General features: G+C 43.1%; 1 protein-coding gene across 1 annotated transcript in view; it reads right to left on the reverse strand.

Annotated features, from left to right (window-relative positions):
* Positions 1-22,762, reverse strand: part of HIPK4 (homeodomain interacting protein kinase 4) — a 123,350-nt gene extending 100,588 nt beyond the window's left edge. The window contains exon 1 of the mRNA XM_086938253.1: positions 21,068-22,762. Coding sequence (XP_086794379.1) covers positions 21,068-22,747 — 1,680 coding nt within the window. The 5' untranslated portion in view covers positions 22,748-22,762. The remainder of the gene's footprint in view (positions 1-21,067) is intronic.
* Positions 22,763-23,291: the final 529 nt, after the last annotated feature.

Below are 23,291 nucleotides of genomic sequence, written 5' to 3' on the forward strand. Positions count from 1 at the left end.
CTTCGTAGGGTTTAAATTTACTATTCCAATTCCAGTGTGTGCAACAGTAGGGAAAGCGTTGGACTTCTGAGTGTACATTTTATTATTCCCACTCCAGTGTGTGCAGCAGTAGGGAAAGCGTTGGACTTTGGATTGGTTACATTTACTATTCCCACTCCATTCTGTGCAACAGTAGAAGTGTTGGACATTTTCTATTCTCACTCCAGTTTGTGCAACAGTAGGGAAAGCATTGCACTTCGGAGGGGTAACATTTACCATTCTTATTCCAGTCTGCACAACAGTAGAGAAAGGCTTGAACTTCGTAGGGGTAAAATTTACTATTCCCACTCTGTGTCTGGGCAACAGTAGGGAAAGTGTTGGGCTGCGGAGGAGTTAAAATTACTATTCCCACTCCAGTCTAAACAACATTAGGGAAAGCGTTGGACTTGAGAGGGGTAATATTTATCATTCCTACTTCTGTTTGTGCGACAGTAGGGAAAGCGTTGGATTTTGAATGGGTTAAAATTCTATTCCCACTCCAATGTAAACAACAGTAAGGAAAGAGTTGGACATCGGAGTGGTAAGATGTACTATTCCCTCACTAATCGAAGCAACAGTAGGTAAACTACTTCACTTCAAACACATTACATATTTGCATAACCATATTCATTTAGAAAATAATATAAAGCTCCTACTAGAAATATTATTACTTAACATTATATATATATAAATATATATAAAACAGTTAACCAATTTACAAAATTCATTAAAAAATGTAATAATTAACTTTCAATTAAAAAATAATAGTTTTATAATTATTACTTAATTAACTCACTACCCTATACCCTTACAAGCTAAGCAATGCATAACTAAAATAAATAAGTATAACACAATTTACATAATTGATAATCATTCATTTGATAACTTTATTTCGGTCATAGACCATAAAAGTGCAGGTAAAATACATACAAAGCACAATAATAAAATCCATAAATATAGACAATTAAGATAAAGGATAAAAAGTTATTAAACAGTAAGTTATCAAAAGGGACTCAGCTAAGAAAAATTACATTTAAAAAGGACAATCGATCCAGGTTATTTCCATTTAACCTTAAACAAAAGCTTTCCTTCTGCGCCACATACCATGTAGGAAGCGGGAGACAGCAAAGACAATAGGGGGGGAGGTGTCATATGTTAAAACCCTACACGCCTGCACACATTGCCTAAGTCCCAGGTTTCTACATAAGGGAGTCAGCCAACATTTTCGTATTTTACTATACGCCGGGCAGAAGAACATAACATGCACAACATCTTCTCGGTTGCTATTACAAGCTGGGCAGTTTCCCTCTTCTGAGATGACCCATCTAGAAGTGAACGCCCTAATGGACAGGCAGCCGTGTCTCAGTTGGGTGTATAATTTCCTCGCGAGGGGCGGTTGCACTACATCTTGGAATTCCTCCCTCTGGGAATCGTTTTTTACTAACTGAAACTCAGCAGACAGCCTGCATAGAGTTGTCGAGCACTGTAATGCGTGGAAGTTTTGGTACCTCACAGAGGCCAGCTACTCTGACCTTAGTATCCTCGGGCAACTAAACTCGGGGGTCTCCAATAGCTTAGGCAAACCTACGTGATAGGAAAGAGCCTTGATATGGGATAACCAGGGAATGTTTTTGCTCTTTATTTGTCCCCAGACCTCAAAAAATTCCGCTCTATAGGCTGAAAGCTCCGGTACAGACCAGAGCCTTCTCCAGTAGAGCAGGGGTCGTGCAGCTACCAATTCCTTAATGGACTCCAGGCCCAAATCTAGTCACAGGGGTGTGAGCGGTGTACTTTGGGGTAGGCCCACCAGATTTCTCATAAAGGTCTGCTCAACCTTTAGGAGGCTCAGTGAAATCTTGTGTCCCCAGAGTTCTGCGCCATACATGGCTGCTGTCCTGGCCTGGAGTCCATAGATCTCAAGAACAGGAGCAACAGGTTTGAATTCCGATGTTTTATGGAGTTTACCAATACCCCCTATAGTCTGCGAGAGTCTCAGGGCAGATTTAGATACTTGGTGGCCCCAGTCAAAATCTTCTGTTAACGTGACACCAAGGTAGACAAAGGTTTTCACCCGTTCGAGGGGGATACTGCTCAAAACAGGGTTTGGGCGGGTGTGCCTCGGGGGATTGAAGATCATAAACTTCGTTTTCTCCAAGTTTACCTCCAATCCCCATGAGGCACAGAAAGTTACAAACCCATCCAAAACCCACTGGATGCCCGTTGACATTCGGGATAACAGCAGGGTGTCGTCCGCAAACATCAGAGCGGGCACCCGACCAGTAGCTAACCAGGGAGCATCATTATCCTTGACACCGTTTAAGGCATCCACCAGGCCATTGATGTAAAGGCTGAAGAGTGTCGGAGCCAGGACGCACCCCTGGTGAACACCCCTAGATACGGGGAAATGGGCCTAAAGGTCCCCATGCCTCCCACACCTAACCTGGGCATAGTTCCCTGCATGGAATCTAATCAGAACATCGAGTAGATAGGACGGAAGGCCCAATTCCGCCAACACCTTCCCCAATCTTTCCCTGGGCACAAGATCGAATGCGGCCCGCAGGTCCACAAAAACAAGGTAGAGGCTACCTCCCGCTACTCTTGCATATTTCCAAAATAGGACCTGGAGCCTAAAAATTTGGTCCAGGGTCGAGATGCCAGATCTAAATCCGGCCTGAAGAGTAGTCAATATTTCCTGTTCCTCCATCCATTCTTGTATCCTATCCAATATGATCCTACCCATTAGTTTTTGAGTTGTATCTATAAGGCTTATGGGCCTATAATTTGATGGGGATAACGGGCAACCCTTCTTATAAATGGGGACGATCTCAGCTCCCAACCAGGTGTCCGGTAGGTCAGACCCCCTAAGGACTGCATTGAACAGGATTGCAAGGTAAGGTGCCCAGATTTTAGGCTGGGAGCGAAACAAGTCACCTGGTAGTCTATCCAGGCCTGGGGCTTTTGGCTTAATCAATTACAAAATGAATCAACAATTATTAATTGTTTCTAATAACTACCTAATTATTTTCCCACCCAACAACCCTACAAACCCAAAAGCCCACAGCTAAAATATAACTAATATATATAATTATTACGGAATTCACACACTTATTAATCAATTAAATATTTAATTGTACAATAACAATTCTTCTTCTTAAATATTACTTAATTGACTTCCCACCCTATACCCCTACTAACCTAGTACCCAGCAACTAAAATAAAACAACATTAATTCAGTGTTACATAATGTACATAGTTATTATTCACTCCAATATATATATATATATATATATATATATATATATATATATATATACAGGGAAAATCCAAGTATTGACTGCCTCCACCAGATCGAGAGTTGCGTCGTCTCAGTAGGACTCCTTGGATTGAGTCCCTCACACTTCTTTGCATAAACGACCACGCCAAGTGAGATTTCACGATTTCTTTATTGCCGCTGCCAAACGCCTTTCGACTACACAGTAGTCTTGATCACTGGTTGTGGTTAGAAAAGTGCGCGGCCATTTTAAAGAAAAAAGAGGAGGTTTTTTTTCCATCATCACATCCGTCAGTGACCACATGTCAACTGACAGAAAGGACAGACTTCATTTTGCCAATTCATTACAGAAACAATGTTTTTGCACATTTACTTTAACATGATTAAACATATTTGATCAAAAACGTGTATGTATTGTATATAGTTGCTAAACATGGACAACTCAGTGCTTCATAATAACATGTTGTATTGCGAGCTGTTTAGAGGATTGTTTTTACCACATTCAAAAAACTTTATTCACAGTGGCGCGCGTTGACAAAGAGACAAAACACCCTGCCAGTGCTTATCACCAACTAAATGATGAAAAAGTCGAATATATATATATATAACCTAATTAACTTTCCACCCTATACCTCTACAAACTCACCAACCCACACCCAAAATGTAACTAAAATAAATTATTTCCTACTTTACACAACTAATAATCAATTAAATAATTAATAATACATTTAAAATGCCTTGTTAATTAATTATTACCTCAACCTATGCCCCTACAAACACAGCTACCTGCACCTAAAATATAATTATTTCAATCACATACTTACTTAAAAATTAATAATTGATAATTATTACTTGATTAACTTCCCACACTATCCCCCTACAACCTGCTTCAACACTATAAATTATTGACAACTATTAACAATTATATAAAAAATTCTAAGTCACTTAAAACTGCAAATTATAGGTAAAACAATTAATAACAATGATATAAACAATACTGACCCATACAATTAATATATGAACTAAAACACATTAAAATAATTAAAAAATCATATTCTTTACAACAACATCATTGAAAACGATATTAACAACGATGAATCTTAAAAAAGTATAAATTATATTTCTGCATCACAATATTTTTGTATCACAATTTTTTCCCCCAGTGTTTCTGTGTTCTGATATTAAAAACTCAACATTTTGTGCAAATACAGAATGATGTCCTCCAGGCCAGTATCATAGCTGTTTTGCACAATCACTCTCAAATACTATACATATTTAATTTTCCTATTAATCTCTTTAATGAGCAAAGGCTCCACCTGCAGCGGTTCCCTGTCCACACTCACCCGTATTTCCTGCTGCTCCTAATTTTGGAGCTGTGGTGGGACTACGTCCCCCAGTTTACACCGAGATTAAAGGTATGGTCAGTGGACATAAAATGTTCTCTGACCCCCGCCTTTGCTCTTGGTGTTAGAATGCAAAAAGGATCTTCTGCACACACCACATACCGCGGGGTGGGTTCCATCAGCAGAATTTCACTGCTGCACCCGCATTTAATACTGCTCCTGCTCTTGGCACTGGGTGGAGACCTCATTCCCCGGCTTATAAAGAGGGCAGAGGCAGGACCACATGATCATTCAGCGCGTTCTTTAGTGCAGGCCACAGCGTGGGCTCCATCGGCATCCTGTTCATGGAGCTGGGGCGGGCCTATGTACCCCAGAGTGCAAAGGCGCTTCAGCACACTATTTAGTGCATGCAGCATCCCACAGCACCGGATGCGTCCAGGCAAAGACCTGGCCAAGACGAGCCCGACTACGCCCATCATCGCCCGGCCTGGGCCACCCCTTCTTTTGTCCTAGTTTTAAGCTATTGCTGCATCTATCTTTTGCACTTGGGACGTTAATAAGGGAAATGGAAAGATATCTCCTGGCAACTATGCCTGGTACCACCTTGAATGGCTTCCTGTATCAGGAAGTGGGGGTGATTAACAAGATGATCGAACTGGCTGAGCAGCGCCTAACCCTGTCCTCCCCACCTGTCCCACATACATTGCCGGCATCATATGATGTTATTACAGTTGATGAGGGTCCAACTCTGACTACGCTAGACAAGAGACCTGGTGCTGTAGATATTTCGATTGCCCCTGACATTACTCCTGTACTAGTGCATATTGATTACTCTGAGGGGACTAAATCCCATGTTTAAACATCTGGCAATGGGGGCAAATTGAAGAGTCAATGAGGGAAAAGGAAGAGAGCGGAGAGGGGGTCACAAATCCAAAAGTCAGGGCTCCGGACCCTTGATGTGTCCGCAAAGTCCAGAACAAGCCACAAATAGTAACAGCTTGAGGAACAGAGGGGGGGAAAACCTAACCTGATGGAGGAGATCTGCAAATGTGTTCTAACATCCCTCATGAGTGCCTTGAGCCCAATTCTGTCCCATTTAGTGAAAATCAAGGAAGTATTGATCAACTTGAACCTTACTTTTGCAGAAGGTCAGACCGCAGGACCTCTACCTCCTGGCCCGGTTGGCCCTTTTTTGAGTACAAGGCTATCCAGCGCACCACAGGTTCCAGTACCATCAGCTAGCTTTGCTACTTGACGGGTTGATCATTCAATAGGGGCTAGGAGTGAACCCATGGAAAAGACTGTAGACCACAAGGCAGTTTGAGCGCAAGAGGTGGGTCCTCGGAGTGCGCCATAAGGCCTGTGGCTCATCAAGTAAACAATCTGGTTGCCCCAAAGAGCCCTTGTCCTCGAAACTTCCCATACTATAATTACCCCTGTGAGCAACCTCTTTTGTGTTGGTGTTGAAAGGTGTTCCTTCTCTGAGGCAGGATATGAGGGAGGCTCAAGATCAATTGATACACAAGGTGGCACATTGGGTAAATGGCAGACTGGGGGGTTTAGCGCTGTCTGATGGCCAGATTAATCTTGTCCTGGTAGCATCATGGGTAGGAAATACTCTGAGATTAGATAACAACATTTGTATCATTATTAACTTTAAGGACAGAGTGGTGACAAAAGACATTCTGTCTATGCTTAACTTCTCTGAGTCAACTTCTATGGCAATTGAAGCACTTCCGCTGGGCTTTTTTTACAGACCAGTGGGTAGAATGATACCAGCCCCCACAACCTCTTCCTATCCTGTGACCATCTTTTATAGATTTTCGCCTATCTTGCAATTGGACCAACTGGACTGACTGTCTGCCCAAGCACCCACTCCCAGACAATGCTCTTCAAATGCTGGTCTCAGGGTGGCAAGGACTAGTGCTGGTTGAACAAATGAGGGTTGAAGTCTCAATTCCTGTAACATTGCAGGTACACATTCGGAGACTCTAAATGCCGATTGGATTGACTTTGTGAGTTCAGCTGACATTTTCTGTTGCTAAGAAACGTGGATGACTGAGAACTATCATATTGGTGGTTTTTATGCCTTTCTTGAGTCAGTGCTTGCTTCACCAGCGGATAGAGCTAAGGATGGCCTTGCTATCTTTACAGCAGTTCAAATCCCAGCATTTAAGGCCGCAATGGTTGGCTCTCCTCTTTCTTTCTGGTAACTCTTTTAGCTTTCCATACAGAGCTTCATATTTTGCTGGTGAATTTTTATAACAATAATTTTAAACCGAATACTATAGTCGCCATAGAGCATTTGATATAGAAGCTAAATGTAAGATAGCCTTAATTTGGGGAAGGATTTGAACATTCCCTTATGTTGAGACAGTGGGAAATTGGTATGTGGTGTCATGAACCAAAATAAGGAAAACCTTACTGTTACATCTTGTATTATATTCCTTCCCCTTTAATGGCATGAGACCGGTTTGCTCTTTGTTCTAGTTCTGTGTTCTTCACAGAATTTTCCTGATGATGCATTCTGCATCTTTGAGTCAGTTGCATCTGGACTCTGAAGCCCTATGTTATGATGCTGTGCTGCTGAATAAATCTTCTTAATTTTAACCTGTTTCCTGCATTATTACACTTACCCATTTGAAAGAATCACAATTGAATTCTAGCTAGAGATATAGTTGGCAAGGAGAAAAGCAAACTCCTAACTTTAACGGCTAGTGCTAGAAGAAGCTCTATAGATTCTATTTTCTTAACAGCTGAGTTGGTAACATGTATTCTTGACGTCAAAATTGTTGCAATGTGTGTAAGTGATCATAACCCTCTTATTATATCACTAAATCATCAGATAAAAAAGCCCATAAGAAATAAATTCAGCAGGATAAAGTAATGTGAGAGTAAGGGCATGAACATTAAATGGGCTACGGTGGACCCTGTGGCTTTTAATAGATTGTGTCTCAGTATATGGATACTTTTTTTAATTGCCTCTCAGAAGATGCAGCAGGTCACTCCATTCTAGCGGGTTTCAATACTATCTGTAGGTCTATATCTGATAAACTGACCTCAAATAAACTCGCAACTGAAAGGGCGTTACATCGGTGTTTTAATTCAGCTTGCACATTTGCACATAAGCAGTTAAAGGCAACCTTCAAAAAATCACCCAGGGTCTCTAGATGATGTTAGAGCGACGGGAAAGTCTTATAAAGGTATTGGTGAGGAGAGAATGAATGAGATTAAATCAATCAATCAATAAATAACTTTATTTCGGTTCAAATGAACCATAAAAGTATGCAGTACAAATATTAAGGAAAACATTCTAATAAAGATATACATCAAGAAAACACTCTATAAATATCTAAGACATTTCCTGCTAATTACAAAGACCATAAAACAGCCAAAACCTCAGAAAGGCCTAAAATTTGGACTAAAAAGAGACCGTTATGCCATGTAAAAGGTCTAAGCTAGCGGGGGTATAGTAAAGCACTGAAATAGGTTTGCAGTATTCTTCAAAGCAAGGTGGACTTGATAAAACAAAAAGTGAACCTCTCAGTAATTCATACGAACCCGAAGGGCACTCAAAATTAAGTTCAACACTGCATAAATGACATCTTCAGTTCCCAAGTTATGAAGGTAATCAAAAGCTAAATCGTGTGTCTGATACCTGATAATTTTAAAACTGGGCGAAGAAACTGCCTTTGTGTCGTATACAGAGTACAAAGAAGGATACACTGCTTTGTGCTTTCAGGTGAAAACCCATCCCAGGGCAGTGGGGGTGTGAGGGAAACTAAGTTCCCTGGATCTGGAATGCTGCCAGAAAATGTATGGTATTTAAAATAAATCTGGTCAGTAAACATTTGTATTACTCTGGTGGAATTATTTGGAGACACAGTGCAATATGTGGTTGGGCATATAAGGGTTCTTATAAATCCTTTACTATCCCGGCTACTCTCTTTGTTGAAATGTAATGTATCAGGAGTAAAGCTCTTTCACTTTGGGTATGCCTCTAACAGTAAGGGTATCTGCCAGGTGAAAGTATTCTGGAATGCCTAACATTGCAAAGGTATCTCTTAAGTATTTGAGCCATGGAATATCTAAAGCCCTATCCAGGGATAAACAATCGTCCAACACAGATCTACAACCATGGGCCTCTGAGTTGTTCCATACCCTAAGCCAGAGTAGAAAAGGCTGCAAACGAATAAAGGGGCATATTATCAAGCACGGCATTAAAATTATCGCAGCTTTAGCGGCAGAAAACTGCAGCTAAAGCGGCGATAATGGGCTTGATAATATGTACTTGAGAATTCCAATAGAAGTCAGAAAAAAGGTTTCTGTTTCCAGATACCTGAGAGCCTAGCTAGAGGAAAGGACAGCCACTGCTCAATGTGGTTGGCTGTTGGAAGTAGTGTCTAATGTGTAACAAAGGAAAAATTGTTCCTTTTTTAGGTGTCCCCTCACTCACCGGGGTTGCCCCACGGTGACATGCTTCATCATTGGGGCCATCCCAGTCCTCTACGGGCTGGGGCGTGCTGCGACTTGCGGAGTTACGTAGGAGCACTTAAATGGACTATGTGTGGTGCATGTGTATTTGTGGGGAGTGGACTATGTGATGAAATTAAAAGTTACCTGCCCAGTAGGTTACTAATAAACTTTATTCTGGCCTCTAGGTGGTAGTATTAAAAACGGGGTAGGGAGATAGGCTATCCTAAACTTAATGTGTCCAGATGTTCCTATCAACTCCTAAGTCGACATGTTTCGTGCATACCCCAAGCACTTCTTCGGGACTACACAGGGACCAGCCCTGTGTTCGCCACTCCTTACTCTATCAATGAGAGATTTGTAAAAAGATTTTTAAACTGCAGCAAACTCTATTAAGTGCATGCATTTATACCTACGTATTTTGTTTCCCAAAAACACGTGGTTCCTGAAAGATAGAAAACAACTTTAAAATTCAAGGGGTGGTTGGCCCCATTAGTTATCACACACAGTTTCTACCAGAAGTGATGTATTCTGTGAATATTGAACGCGAACTCATTGGCCGTGTTTTCATGCACAAAAACGTGATAGATTTAGTGCATATTTCGAACGTGGTTTTTAACACCTATCATAGTGTCACACCCATACATTCAACAATCATACACACTCATACATACTTTCTTTTGAGACCTAACTGGGCCCCATCGAGTCGGAGGGGTATCGGTATCCTCGCAACTCTATTGAGAGAGAAATAGAGTTGTTAAGTTCCCCAGCGTTGTTCGCTCCTTGGGCAGTGTCTCCGTTTAGAAAACGGCATTCCTTCGTGCTCTATTTCACTTACTTGTGCTCCGGTTACCTCCTGTTTTCAGGCACCTACTGTTTCTCCCTCCGGTCCGGATGTTATCGGACTGGAGGTACCGAGTGGTTTAAATGCTGCAAGCAATCGCGGTGGTCCCGCGTTGTTGAGGGGAACGCCCTTCGCGTAAGCTAGAGCGTGTGTTACTCCGCCCGTCTGCGTGGCGGCCATCTTGGGAGTGTCGGTCTTCGTAGGTAGTCGAGTTAAGGTGTCTAACACGACTATTACAGCAGTTTGACACTTTTGAAACAATTTATGGTGTTCTGCAAAGTACTCGCTATATTATAAGGGTTTTAACCGTCAGTTTCAAAAAAATGAAAATGAAGTTCGTAAATTGAACTGATTACTCCGGTTTGGTAACCTACCCTTCCCAAAGGTATGGAATGTCACCAAAGTCATACCGGTCAGTTCCAGCTGGAAATGACAATATTTTAGAGGGATCTTAGCTTATAGTGGTGGATCATTCATTCATTGGTTATGCAGTTTTCGCCCAAAGGAGGTCGATACTATATATATCCGACTTCGTGAATTCCACATATGCTGGGTCTGATATTAAAATGTTTACATATATTCCTTATGTGAACTGTCCCCAGGGAATGTCATCATTCAATCCCGCAGCACGCCCCAGCCCGTAGAGGACTGGGATGGCCCCAATGATGAAGCATGTCACCGTGGGGCAACCCCGGTGAGTGAGGGGACACCTAAAAAAGGAACAATTTTTCCTTTGTTACACATTAGACACTACTTCCAACAGCCAACCACATTGAGCAGTGGCTGTCCTTTCCTCTAGCTAGGCTCTCAGGTATCTGGAAACAGAAACCTTTTTTCTGACTTTAATGACTGGAGGGCGAGCCAAGCTATTTACCCTCTAACTCCCCTAGTTTTTTTCCAATTCCAATAGAAGCCCATGTTGACACCAGAACATGGGCTTCTATTGGAATTCTCAAGGGACTATTATCAAGCCCATTATCGCACCTGTAGCGGCAGTTTTCTGCTGCTAAAGCAGCGATAATTATAAGGCTGTTTCCTTATAATATGCCCCATGGTCTTCTATAAATCCTAGCTCAACGTCTTTGTGACAGAAGTTTGTAGACGTTGCTTGAAGAACTGAAAGAAGCCTTTTCAAGAATATTTTTTCTATAGTCTGCAGACAATTACTGTTCGGATACCCCCATACCCCAGCCCTAAATGTGGTTACAGAGAGGCACTTACTCCAAAAAATGCCTAAAAGTTCTTTCATGGGTTTATATCCTAATCTTTTAGAAAATCTAAAAACTGAATCAATGGACTTTTGAAATTGTAGGGCTCTAACACTTAAAATACATTTCTAGTTAAAACCAACATCCAAAGGCACACCTAAATATGTAAAACGTGGAACTTTTATAATTTCTGAATCACGCAGCATAAATGTTCTTGTTTTACTAAGCTTGGGGCAGCACTTCATTATGAAAGACTAAAAGCCTGATTTTGATAGAAGGTGAAAGGACCATCATCCGCTATCACGGTTGTCAGGAGACCTTCCGACAAGCAGACGGTGGTTCGACTGCTCAATTAGGATGCAAGCGGCGTGCTGGCGGTCAGAAAGTGCTCTTTTACATGGTGGCTGTGCTGTGGCACAAAAAAAGGGCTGCAGCACTAGCCGCAGTATAATGGAGCACTTTGTGCACATCCATGCAGGTGCGTGGGAGCACTACATGTGCCCCCAGGCCACCTTGCAGTGGCCCACAAGGGATTGGGGGCCCTGTTGTTTGGGGTCCCCAAAGTCTCTTTCTGACAACCTTTTTTTGTCGGTCGGACCACCATGAAAAGACTGTCGGAAAGGGACATCGTAATCCCGACAGCGATGCCTGCCTTGGAACGCCTCCATTCGGGATAACAATTCCAGCCGCCGCCTCATCGAGATCACTGACCCTGCCAGAGAAGTAAGTCCAGCCACTGACAGACAAGGGTCCAACCCCCAGCACTATAATGCAGCGGTCGTCCAAAGGGCTTTCAGCGGTGTGCTGTCGGTGGCGGTCCCACTGCCATCGTAATGAGGCCCTTAGTTCTATTTTTCTTGAGGCCCAGATTAGTCATGAAGATATTAAAGGATCCAAAAAAGATTGGAGGCCGTTGACGGTTGTGGCTAGGAGGACTGCGTCATCGGCATAGACTAGAACCGGAAAATGTCACAGTCCAATTTTTGGTACATTTTTCCCTGTATGATAGAGAAAGTCCTCAAGACCATTGATATATAGAAGGAAAAGGAGGGAGCAGGGGCACAGCCTTGCCTTACCCCATTTGTGAAAGAAAATCCTCTGTAAACTTCCCATCTCTGGTATATCGGACTTTTGCTGAGGTATGGGCGCAAAGCCCACGAAGCAGCATTATGATTGAAGTGTCAACCCCCAAATTTTCATAATGGCCCAAAGCTTTGACCTATTTATTTTCTGTGTCAAATGCACATGTGAGGTCCATAAAAACAAGGTGAATTCATCCTTTTTTTTGCTTTTGTGGACTTTTACACAATAAGTATCAAATTCAGGGTCTGCTCGATTGTGCCCAGGCCTGGATAGGCATCCCGAATGCCGGTGCATAACTCAAACTCTTTTTCAATTTCTTAAATGCATCATGGTGCTCACTGTCAGATGGTACTGGGTTCTGTACATCATTGCATGTTAACCTTACTAAAGGCTTTCCAATCAATGAAAAGTTTGGAATCCACTGACAGTACTCAACAATTCCAAGAAGAATCCAAACCTCCCTCTGTGTGATTGGTGGGCTCAATTTCAGAGATTCATTCTTTACAGACATTGCTCAGTCTCAGTCCAGGGTCCGAGGCAAAATTACTTCTCCTTTACAGTATTGCATTTTAGTTGACATTATGCCCATTTTAAGCTAATTGGTTCAATAAAGCAACTGTGTCCAGTTTTCAGTCTTCTTTCATGTCGGATGCAGTTAGCAAATCATCAAAACATTGAATTAGAACTGAATTACATGGCTATTTTAAACTTACTAAACCTTTTTTTTATATTGAGAGAATATTGAAGGGCTTTCAGTATACACTTATGGAATTCTATACCAGACGAGAACTTTATTCAAGAATTGAATTGCGAAGCAAAACTGTGAGTCCTCATGCAATGGTATTGAGAAGGAAACTTGGCAAACGTCAATGACTGTATACCATTCTGCAGCTGATTGAATTTGCAACAATATTACTGCTGGGTTCAGTACCAGTGGATAACAAAGAACAAAAGTTTAGTTAATCTTTTAGAGATCTTGTACTATTCTCCATGTGCAATTTGTCTTTGTAATTCTCATCACTGGAGAGTTACAAGGACTACCAGGCACATCTCAGGGCATTCCTTCTTCTCCCTCTTTTGTAAGCACTGTACTGTCTTGTTCTAGGAAATATCACATATGTTTTGATCTTTATTATCACTGGTTCTGCCCTATTAACCAATCCAATCTCTTTACCAGTGTACTCCAATACCTTTTCTCTGACAGTATGTCTTAAATCCAGGTATATCTTCTTTTGTCAGAGCTGGGTACAACTCAAATCGCAAGTACTCTAAGCTAAGTTTGAAAACACAGTCTTAATCTTGCATTACAGATGCAATACCATGCGGCATGTAATATATTACAGAATTAATTTTTCGGAGGAGATCCCTTCCAAGTAAATTAACGGGACTCAAGTAATATAATATAAGCTGATGTTTATTCTCTATCTGACTAATTTTAACTGGAACATCTGCTGTAACCTGATTAACAAAGTGTTTATTGCTGATGCCTACAACTTGGACTTCTCTTCCTGAGAGGGGCAGGTTTGGGACTCCTACAGATGAACTGTAGAATGGGTATTCATCAGGAATGAAACATGGTGGCCATTGACTTCCCCATCTATATATAGGCTACCCTGGCTACCTCTAGGAGAGTTCCAAGCAAACAATCCTTCTCGCCTCACAGACGCTGTCAATGTGAACTATTCCCTGCCATTTCATAATTCAAAATCATAGTATTTTGTTGGTACTCTGCATTATATGGCATTTTATTTCTCATGTTCTGCTGCGTCAATGGTTTATTGCAGTTGAATTTCTTCTGTATATACCTGAATCTATTAGGATTTTGCCTCCATTCTGTTTTCTAGTGTTAAATTGCAGGCGCTTCGCCGCGCTTTTAATTCTCCTGATTCTGTATTTTGTTTTAACTTTATTTGTTGCACTTCTTCCCTGATTTTAGCAGGGTCTTGGCCCCCTTCCTCATACCGCATATAATCGGCTCCCTCACCGCTGTTTTGGCGGGCCTGGATCCCGGGGGTGGCTCATTGTAGGCGCCATTTTGGGTAGGGCTGGGAAGATAACTTCGGGCGCCATCTTGGAGCGTCCTCGCGCTCGCGCTAGAATTGGCGAGCCTACTTAAAGCTCCCCTCTCCCGCGCAGCGGGACGCGCAGGTGAGGACGCCGTCGCTTAGCCGGAGTCGTGCCTGAGTCCTGCCCGTCTGCGCTCGTCCGCGTCGAGGCAGCGCGAGGCGGGGCAGGCTCTGTATTTCATCACAGCGTTGCATCGCCACACCTGGCAGATATGTTGTCTTATACACGACCAGAGTTGTTGGCCATAGGGCATTTGTCCAAAGGATGTGCTTGTAAGCCTGTAGACCCTTTAGCTGGCCCATATAGCTGCGCCTGTAAAGGCTGGTCTCTTAGGAGCCCTACTAAAATACGCTCCTTGGAAGATGCCGCTCCTGTTACACGAACACGTGTTGCATCGCGAGATCTTCGCATCTGGTGCCTTAACGTCAGATCACTTGCTAAGCACCACTTGTCCATTTATGATCTGATAGAGAAAGAGGATCCCAATGTTTTTTTAATGACAGAAACCTGGCTTCAGGACTCTGACTCTGCCATATTGAATCTTGCATTCCCCCAGAATTATACCATCTTTACTTCTAATAGGACCACAAGAGGTGGTGGCATCGCTATGGCAGTCAAATCCTGCTTTCCGGCTGAATGGAAGCCGTCGGGACTACCCGCATGTGAAAGTGCTATTTTCAAAGTCGCCTTTTCCCATCAATTCACTTTCAGTGGGTTGCTTGTTTACCGCCCCCCCGGCAATGATTCTGTCTTTAGGTCCGCACTGGCCGATATGGTCAGTCCCATAGCGCTCGGCTGTGCCAATTTTAACATCCTGGGTGACCTCAACATCCATTTCGATAATGGGTCATCCACTACCGTGAGCTCCCTGTTGGCGGATTTGGAAGCTCTCCAACTTACTCAGCTCGTCACCCTTCCAACCCACTCTGGAGGCCATATTCTTGACCCCTTCTTTTCCACACTTGACGGGTTAAGGTTGTCAGATCCGAGGTTGATGGGGTGGACTGATCATCTGCTAGTTGAAGCTTTCTGTCCGGTCCACGACAAGCCTTTTATATCTATGGATAGGCCTATCCTTAAAAGGCTTTGGCACAAGCTTACGCTGGAAGAGTTTTATAGTATACTGGAGCGGAAACCTTTGAGCACTTTCACTAATGTGGAACAAGGTTACCAAGAGTTCTGCGCTTGGATCACCGATGCCCTGGATTCTCTTATACCTCTACGGTGGTCGAAAGGCCGGACAAAAACACCTAGTCCCTGGTATAATGAGTCTCTCGCAGAACTGAAAAAATCCTGCCGCAAAACAGAGAGGGAATGGAGACGATCCTATAACCCTGCTCTGAAAACTCGGTATTTCACTGAGCTGAAGCTCTACCATAGAGCTATCTGCAGAGCACGAGCCGCATTTTACGCTCATGAATTTGCCACCAGCCCTAATCCAGCAAAACTGATTTTCAAGGTACTGAAGGACCTTATGAAAAACAGATCCTCATCAGAGGTAATTTGCACAGATTCCCACTGTGACAAATTGGCCTCCTTTTTTGTGGAGAAAGTGGAAAAAATCTACCATGGGTTCGACACACTCCACCAGGATCGAGAGGCTACTGTCCCTGTCACGACGGACTATGAGCCCCTGGCCATCTTACCTGAACTGTCGATTGAGGCCTTTGACAGGTTCAGTCTTAGGGTCAAGTCAGGCTCTCCTGCGGACCCGTTAAAGCCAGCCTTCATTAACACACTTTCCCCGCTGTGCCGTGACCCCATATTGAATCTTATCAATATGTCACTGTCTTGTGGAACGGTACCCACGGCATGGAAACAGGCAGTGGTCACTCCTATATTAAAAAAAGCCAACTCTGACCCCCGGTTGCCAGAAAACTATCGACCTATCTCCCTGTTGCCTTGGATCGCCAAAGTAACAGAAGCCCATGTCAACTCTGTTCTGTCTGAGCATCTGGTTCGCAACCAGATTTTGGACCCCAGTCAGAACGGCTTCCGGTCGGGACACAGTACCGAGACGGCATTACTTTACATCGCTGAACATCTTCGCCAGGTACTTGACTCAGGTCATACTGCAGCGCTTATATTATTAGATCTAAGCGCTGCCTTCGATACTGTGTCCCACCATATATTGATCCAACGCTTACAGGAGGCGGGAGTGACGGATGTCGCTCTCCAGTGGTTCCGGTCTTTTCTGGCAGACCGTTCCTTTAAAGTGGCTATACCACCTGGCCAATCTGCCACCTATCCCCTGGAGCTGGGGGTACCACAGGGATCTTCGTTGAGCCCTACAATGTTCAACCTCTATGTGAAACCGTTGGCTGGTGTCGTCAAACAGTGGGGTCTCACGATGGCCTCATACGCGGACGACACACAGCTAGCGGTGACACTTAGTGGAGACCCTGAGGTGGAGGCCCCCAGATTCCGTGCGGGTCTCTTGGCAGTAGCAAGCTGGCTTCGCACCAACTGCCTTCAGTTGAATGCCACCAAAACTGAGGTGTTGGTACTAGGGAAGCACGCTGAGATATGGGGTACCCAGTGGTGGCCATCTGAGCTTGGTGTCACTCCTATTCCAGCTGCTGGAGTGAGAAATCTAGGAATCTGGGTGGACTCTGCGCTCACCTTCAGGGACCACACCAAGAAGGTGGCTGCCGCGTGCTATGGAATTTTGAGGGGTACTAGGCCGGTCTTAAAGTACTTTGATCCCCCTACCAGACAGCTCGTGGTCCAGGCCTCAATACTATCTCGGTTGGAAAACGGCAGCTCATTGTTGTTAGGGGTGAATCAAGCGGAGGCCTCTAGGCTCCAAAGAGTACAAAATGCCGCGGCACGAGCCATTGTGGGCCTCCCCAGACATTGTTCAGTGTCTGGTACCATCACGGCCTTGCATTGGCTCCCGGTCAGACAGCGAATTAAGTTCAAGGCGCTGTGTCTGGCCTTTAAAATCTTGAAATCTTCTTCGCCGCCGGCACTTGCTAATCTACTCACGCCCTATACGCCTTCGAGATCCTTGAGATCGGAGGGGCTTCATTTGGCTGTCTGTCCACGCTTTAAGCTGAGCAGAATGGGTGGCCGCTCCTTTAGGGTGCTAGCGGCAGGTTTATGGAATTCGCTCCCGGTACACATCCGAGCTCTTGAAGATTTGCTCGCCTTCAGGCAGGCGATTAAAACTTAAAAGGTTTCCAGTATCTAGTTAATTTCTTTTCTTTTATTGTGTGTTATGTTATAGCGTCTGTCAAAGCGCCAGGACGCCCCTTTGCTGGGGCAGCTGCGCGCTATAAAAATATAAATAACATAACATAACAGATTCTTGCATAAGAATGATACGCGATACTATTTTTCAACATTTTAACATTTAAATTAATCCCATTCTCCTTTCCTTTCTTGCATTACCTGATTCATTCCATTCACTCTATTCTGTAATCATCATCTTTCATAAAGTAACAAATATTTTTCACCAACATCAAGGTCTAATCTAAGCCCTTTGTCTGCCAACACAATTCACTCTGTTGAATATGATTACTGATCTCCGACCTCAACCCATTCACAAATAGCAGAAACAAAATTGCTAATTTCATCTTTTTCAGGTTAACTCCACAGTGTCGCCAGTATCAGTATCAACCTCTCATAAAAGGAATGCACTGATTCCTTAGGTACCTGTGTTTTCTCCAAATCTTAGCCCAATTTATAAAACTTTTTGGAACTTGCTTTTTCAAGTACTCATTTGCAGCCTTCTAGTTCTCTGCTATTTCTGTGACTGGCAACTTATTAGGACTAAGCCTAGCTGCTTCTTGGGTTGGCCATCCAACAACAACCTTACATTCTAACCACAAATCCCCAAGAACTACAATCGCAAACAAAGGGGTCCATTAGGATGGCGGACGGACAAAGTCTGTCCTCCATCCTGTTGGGGGCCGGTACCATCCGCCACAAGGGCGGAGGAACCGTGCCCCCAATTAGGATGCACCCGCCACAGTGGCGGGTGCATCCTGCGGTTTTAACATTTCAGTGGACGGTGCTTAAAGCACCAGCCGCCACAATGTGAAAAATGTTTGTTGTGCGTTTCACAGCACAACATGACAGGCACCGCGCGGTGCCTGCCATGTTGTGCTGTCAAACACAGGGGGGGTACCATAGGTACCCCCCATGTGCACCCCCCCTTCACCCTGGGGGCCCGCAATGGGCCCTCAAAGCAGGAACCGTATGCCTTTTCGTGGCGGCATTGCCGCCACGGAAAGGCATTCCTCCCAGGCCATCCTAATATGGCTGGCGGTGTCTGATAGACACCGCCACCATATCAGGCCTTTTCCGCCGCGGTCGCAAGGAGACTGCGGTGGAAAAGCGGCGGACGGTCTTCCCCTCCGTCACGGTCCCCCCTGCAATTGTAATATGGCGGGGGGAAGAAAGGTGGCAGACGGGCAAGGATGGCGGACGGATCGCCACTGCCTGCATGGCGGGGCGATCCGTCCGCCATCCTAATGGACCCCAAAGTATTTAAATCAGACTATAACATTAGAGAATTGTGTGTCAATTTATGTATTTTATCATACCACTTTGCTGGATCTTCTTGCAATTTGAGAAAATTGTGTGTAATAGCATACTAATAAGACCTTGTCCATGGAATATGTACCAAATTCCCTCCATAAACTTCCCTTAAAGGAAACTTCGAACCCAAATTTGTCCCTACTTCTGAATCACTGAGAACATTTCTGGCCTTTCCATCAATCCCTTTCTTTCTAGTTGCTGTCCCTTTCTTCCAATTCTCTCTCTATTTTTTTAAATCATTAAAGTCTTGCGTTTTCTCAAAGAAATCTTTAATTTGCACTCTCATAGTTGTGAGGCTAATTTCTTTAGTTATATCATGGTTAATCCATTTTATACTTTCTTTTCACATTTTTCCTTCTGCTAACTCCACCAGTTTGTCGTGTGCTTCATTGCCCAATCTAGCTGCTTCTTTTATTAAATACCTCATTTCATTGTCATTGTAAGACAATAGTCTGTTCAAATCAATATTTCCTAGTAATATTTCTCCAAATTATTTTTTCAAAATTCCATTACAAATTTCATTAGATGTTGGTTCTACTACCCTACTCTCACATGAGTAACCTGTGTCTAATCCAACGTGTGAGCAGGCATCGGTGGGTACTAGGGGGAGTGAGGATGACCACACAGTGTAACTAACGGACACCTTATTTCTGCCAAGAACAGTTAATAGACACCAGAGGCTGGGGGACTGAGCTTTAAATGGGTTGTCACTGTAAACTAACAAGAAAATCAATGAAAAAGCTTACAGTTAAAACGTTATGAGTAGATACCTTATAAATTACAGAACACTGTACGAAATTCACATTAAAGGTTCACCTTAAGGAATGCCATTGTTATAACCCAAACCTTGAGAACCATTGAAATTTGGCAGTCATGGCAAGATATTCAACGGAAAAATGTTTTTGTACAGAGAAAACAATTTCCCAGGGCAAGAGGGTTTATGTTTACAACCTTGATAAAGCACAAGTGTAGCCATCCACCTCATGTGTATCGTACCCTAGTTCCTTCATTTACACCTGATAAGGAATATTTGTGGGAACCCAATTGCCCCACATTTTTCCTACTTGATAGACATGCAGTAAAAGAGCAGTTTGAAGCCACAACAGTGCAAATTATGTTAGCGCAAAAATTCTAAGTGTAATGTAATTCACGCTATGGGGTGATGCCTCCTCATTTTGAACAGGTGTGGAAAGTATGCAAGATGCTGGGCTTCACATTTGTAAGCTAGTGTCTGACATTCCCCCCACAATAACAACCAAGGACAAGTTAATTTCCCCTTAAATGTATTAACCTGTTCCAACGGTGCTTTTAAGTAAGCCCCCCCCCCCCAACTTGGCCTTCTGCTGTAAGTAGATCCTTGTTTCATGCTCTTACCATCTTTACAGAGATCTTAACAAGGGTCCCAAAGGTTGTATCAAGTTTTACTTTAAATTTTGCATAAAGGGGCTGCTGAATGTATGCCTAATGACTGCTTTTACCTGACCTATCACTTTTTGTAACAAATTCAGTTCACTGACCAAAATGAGGATATATGATTCTTTATTGCGATAGATTTATTATCTTTGTCAAAAATTTTTATAAATATATATTTTCATTTCTATAGCAGTGATCCTTTTATCATGAAATATAATTTGTTGAATTGGTTATTTAGAATTGTAGAAAATAGTTAAGAATAAAGTTATATCATCTGTCATCGTTGGAGGTTACTTGAGTGCCACCCAGGGAAGTCTAAACAGCTAGACAATGCCATACTCCTCTTAGAATCTTTGAACACGTGTTGCTTTCATGCACTTCACTGTTTTGAGTCTGGCCACTCAGCATTAATTTAATTTACTTAATTGTATCAAAGACGACAACAGATCCAGATTATTGTATACTATCAATGGTACTGATAAAATAAGATTGAGTTGTCTTACCGTTTAATGCACAATTTTATTAATTTACAGATGTCTAAATAATCTTTCATTATGGTTGGAAAATGTTTATACCTTTTTTCTAAACTGTACTGGTGGAAGACTTCATATTGTTCAGTGAAGTGTTAAAGTACCTCCCAAGTTGTTGGAACATGTTTTGCTGCAAGGTCAATTAACTATAACCGAAACCTTTGGCCCAGGTATCAAAGGGACTAGTGATGACAAATGATGTTTTTACATGGGAGCTAAAAAAACTACGGATTTAGTATTTCTATGACACAATGCTACTGGATCGTGCTTACCTCTATGGCCGGAGACACATGGGTCTTCGTAAATCTCATGTTTTCTCCTGACACACCAGGTTCTTCAGCAGGACTGATGACAGAAGTGCGGCTCCTGCTTTCTTCATCCTCCCAACTTACTGCATCTCCTGGAGATTGCTGCCCCAACAGGATTAAATTTCCAAAGGTGACATCTGACTTGGTGTGATGAGGGGCCTTTCGGTGCTTTGACCCATAGCGAGATCCATAGTAGGAGAGTATAGGCTCCCGGCGGTGGTCAAGGCGTGGGCGGTTGCTCTGGTAGGCAGGTAGATGAAGGCAGGCATGATCTTGGCAAATGGAGGATGCTTCCACTGAGGTTGAACTCTGGAATGCTGCAATGCTTGACCCTTCGGTCCACATGTTCATACTGCCTTCCATTTTCGGTTCGTCAATTCTTAAGTCATCCATTTGATCAATGGTTCTTTGGACTGTGTTAAGACATGAGATAGTGTGTGCATTCCTGTCCTTATAATAGTCATCCCCTTCATCATAATACCTGTCCCCTAGCATAGTGTAATACGTGTTGTCCTCGAGTATTCCCTGATCCTTCTTAATTGAGGCATGTATGCACTGTAGAGACATTTCATAATATTTGGTGAGCTCATAGTTCATCTTCAGCTGCTGCATGGAAATGAAGGGGTGTTTCATGGCAGCATTAGGATTGATCCTCTCATGAGAGTCCCAGGTCAGCATTCTCTTGATTAACTCAACCATGTTTTTTAAATCATAATACTCAGCCAGAACTTCGCAGTCGGGGAAGACAGACTTGTTGACATTCACCGATTCAATCTGATCCAGAGACTTGAGGATGTATTTTCTTCTCTCCAGAGGTTTCACATTTGTTTCAGCCTGGTACTCCGATGCTGACTTGAGCTGCCACTGGTTCCCAACTTGGGGCTGTGGGTTCCTCTTAAAGAAGCTGGAAGTTTTACTAGCTGCATTTAGAAGCTGCATCTTGGGCATGCCTTGGGTTTCACAGATGTACCGGATTTGGTCGTACTCATTGTTGCCAGGGTAAAGGGGCCATCCGAGCTGGAGCTCTCCCATCACACATCCTAGAGACCACATGTCTACCTTCTCACAGAATGGCAGGCCAAGGAGGATCTCAGGGGACCTGTAGAACCGGGACTGGATGTATGGCTCTTTCACATAGCGGACCTCACTGAAAATGCTTGCTGATCCAAAATCAATCACCTTCACTCTGAAAGGATATCTGGCTTGGTCGACAATCATGATGTTTTCGGGCTTCAGATCAGCATGAATAATGGCAAGTTCCTTTAGTTTGGACAGAGCTTTTAGCACTTGTGTTGTGACTGTCCTTATGTGTCTGATTGGCAATGGGGCAAAGTTGTTCTCCTTCTGATACTCAAATAGGTTTTGTTCCAAAAGCTCAAAAACCAGGTAGAACTTCAACTCGTCATGGAAGTACTCATAAAACTGGACAATGTGAGATTCCTCTGAGTCTACCCCTTTCATGGCCTTCAGCAGCTTTAGTTCGTTTTTTATGATCCTGCTCCGGCAAACGTCGTTTTTGAGAATCTTAATGGCCACCATCTCCCTTGAACTCCTTTTCCAACTCTTGGCCACTTCTCCGAATGTTCCCTTTCCCAAGATCTCAATGATATCATAACAGTCAGTTTCAGACTGGAGTACTGCCATGTTAACCTGCTCTTGAACTGTTCTTTATAAGGAGCCCCAACACAAAGCAAATGCCCAGTGGAATTTTAGCTTCTGCCAAAGACTGTATCTCTGGAATGATGTGTCTAGGTAACAATGGGCAACATTCTGCTGTTTCCAAGATGGTGGCATTCCATGATGGTGGCAAGAGCTGATAGATGGTTGCATGTCAGAAGGCTTTTGGAACACATTTGAGGCAAATGGTTCTTTTTTTGTGGTCCTTATAGATTTTGGGAAATGAGAACTATTTGCGGACAGCTCTTAATAAATTAAATGCTTGATTCTCATTCCTGCATATTTCTTGTGATCCATTTATTATTCATGAAAAAAATGATTATGTCTCCTGATCTAAGCAACTCCCACGAATAAGAGAATTGGGAAGGTCTGGTACACAGTGTTTTTCTATTAAAAGCCGAGACTTTTTTGTGCTATAGGTTGATTGAGTTAATCCACTGTGTTCACTCTTTTAGAATCATGGTTGTTTAGTGAAAATAAAGAGATTAGTTGTTTGGTGGGGTTTGGGGGG

The sequence above is a fragment of the Lissotriton vulgaris genome, chromosome 9 (assembly GCF_964263255.1).
Source record: "Lissotriton vulgaris chromosome 9, aLisVul1.2, whole genome shotgun sequence".
Classification (NCBI taxonomy): domain Eukaryota; kingdom Metazoa; phylum Chordata; class Amphibia; order Caudata; family Salamandridae; genus Lissotriton; species Lissotriton vulgaris.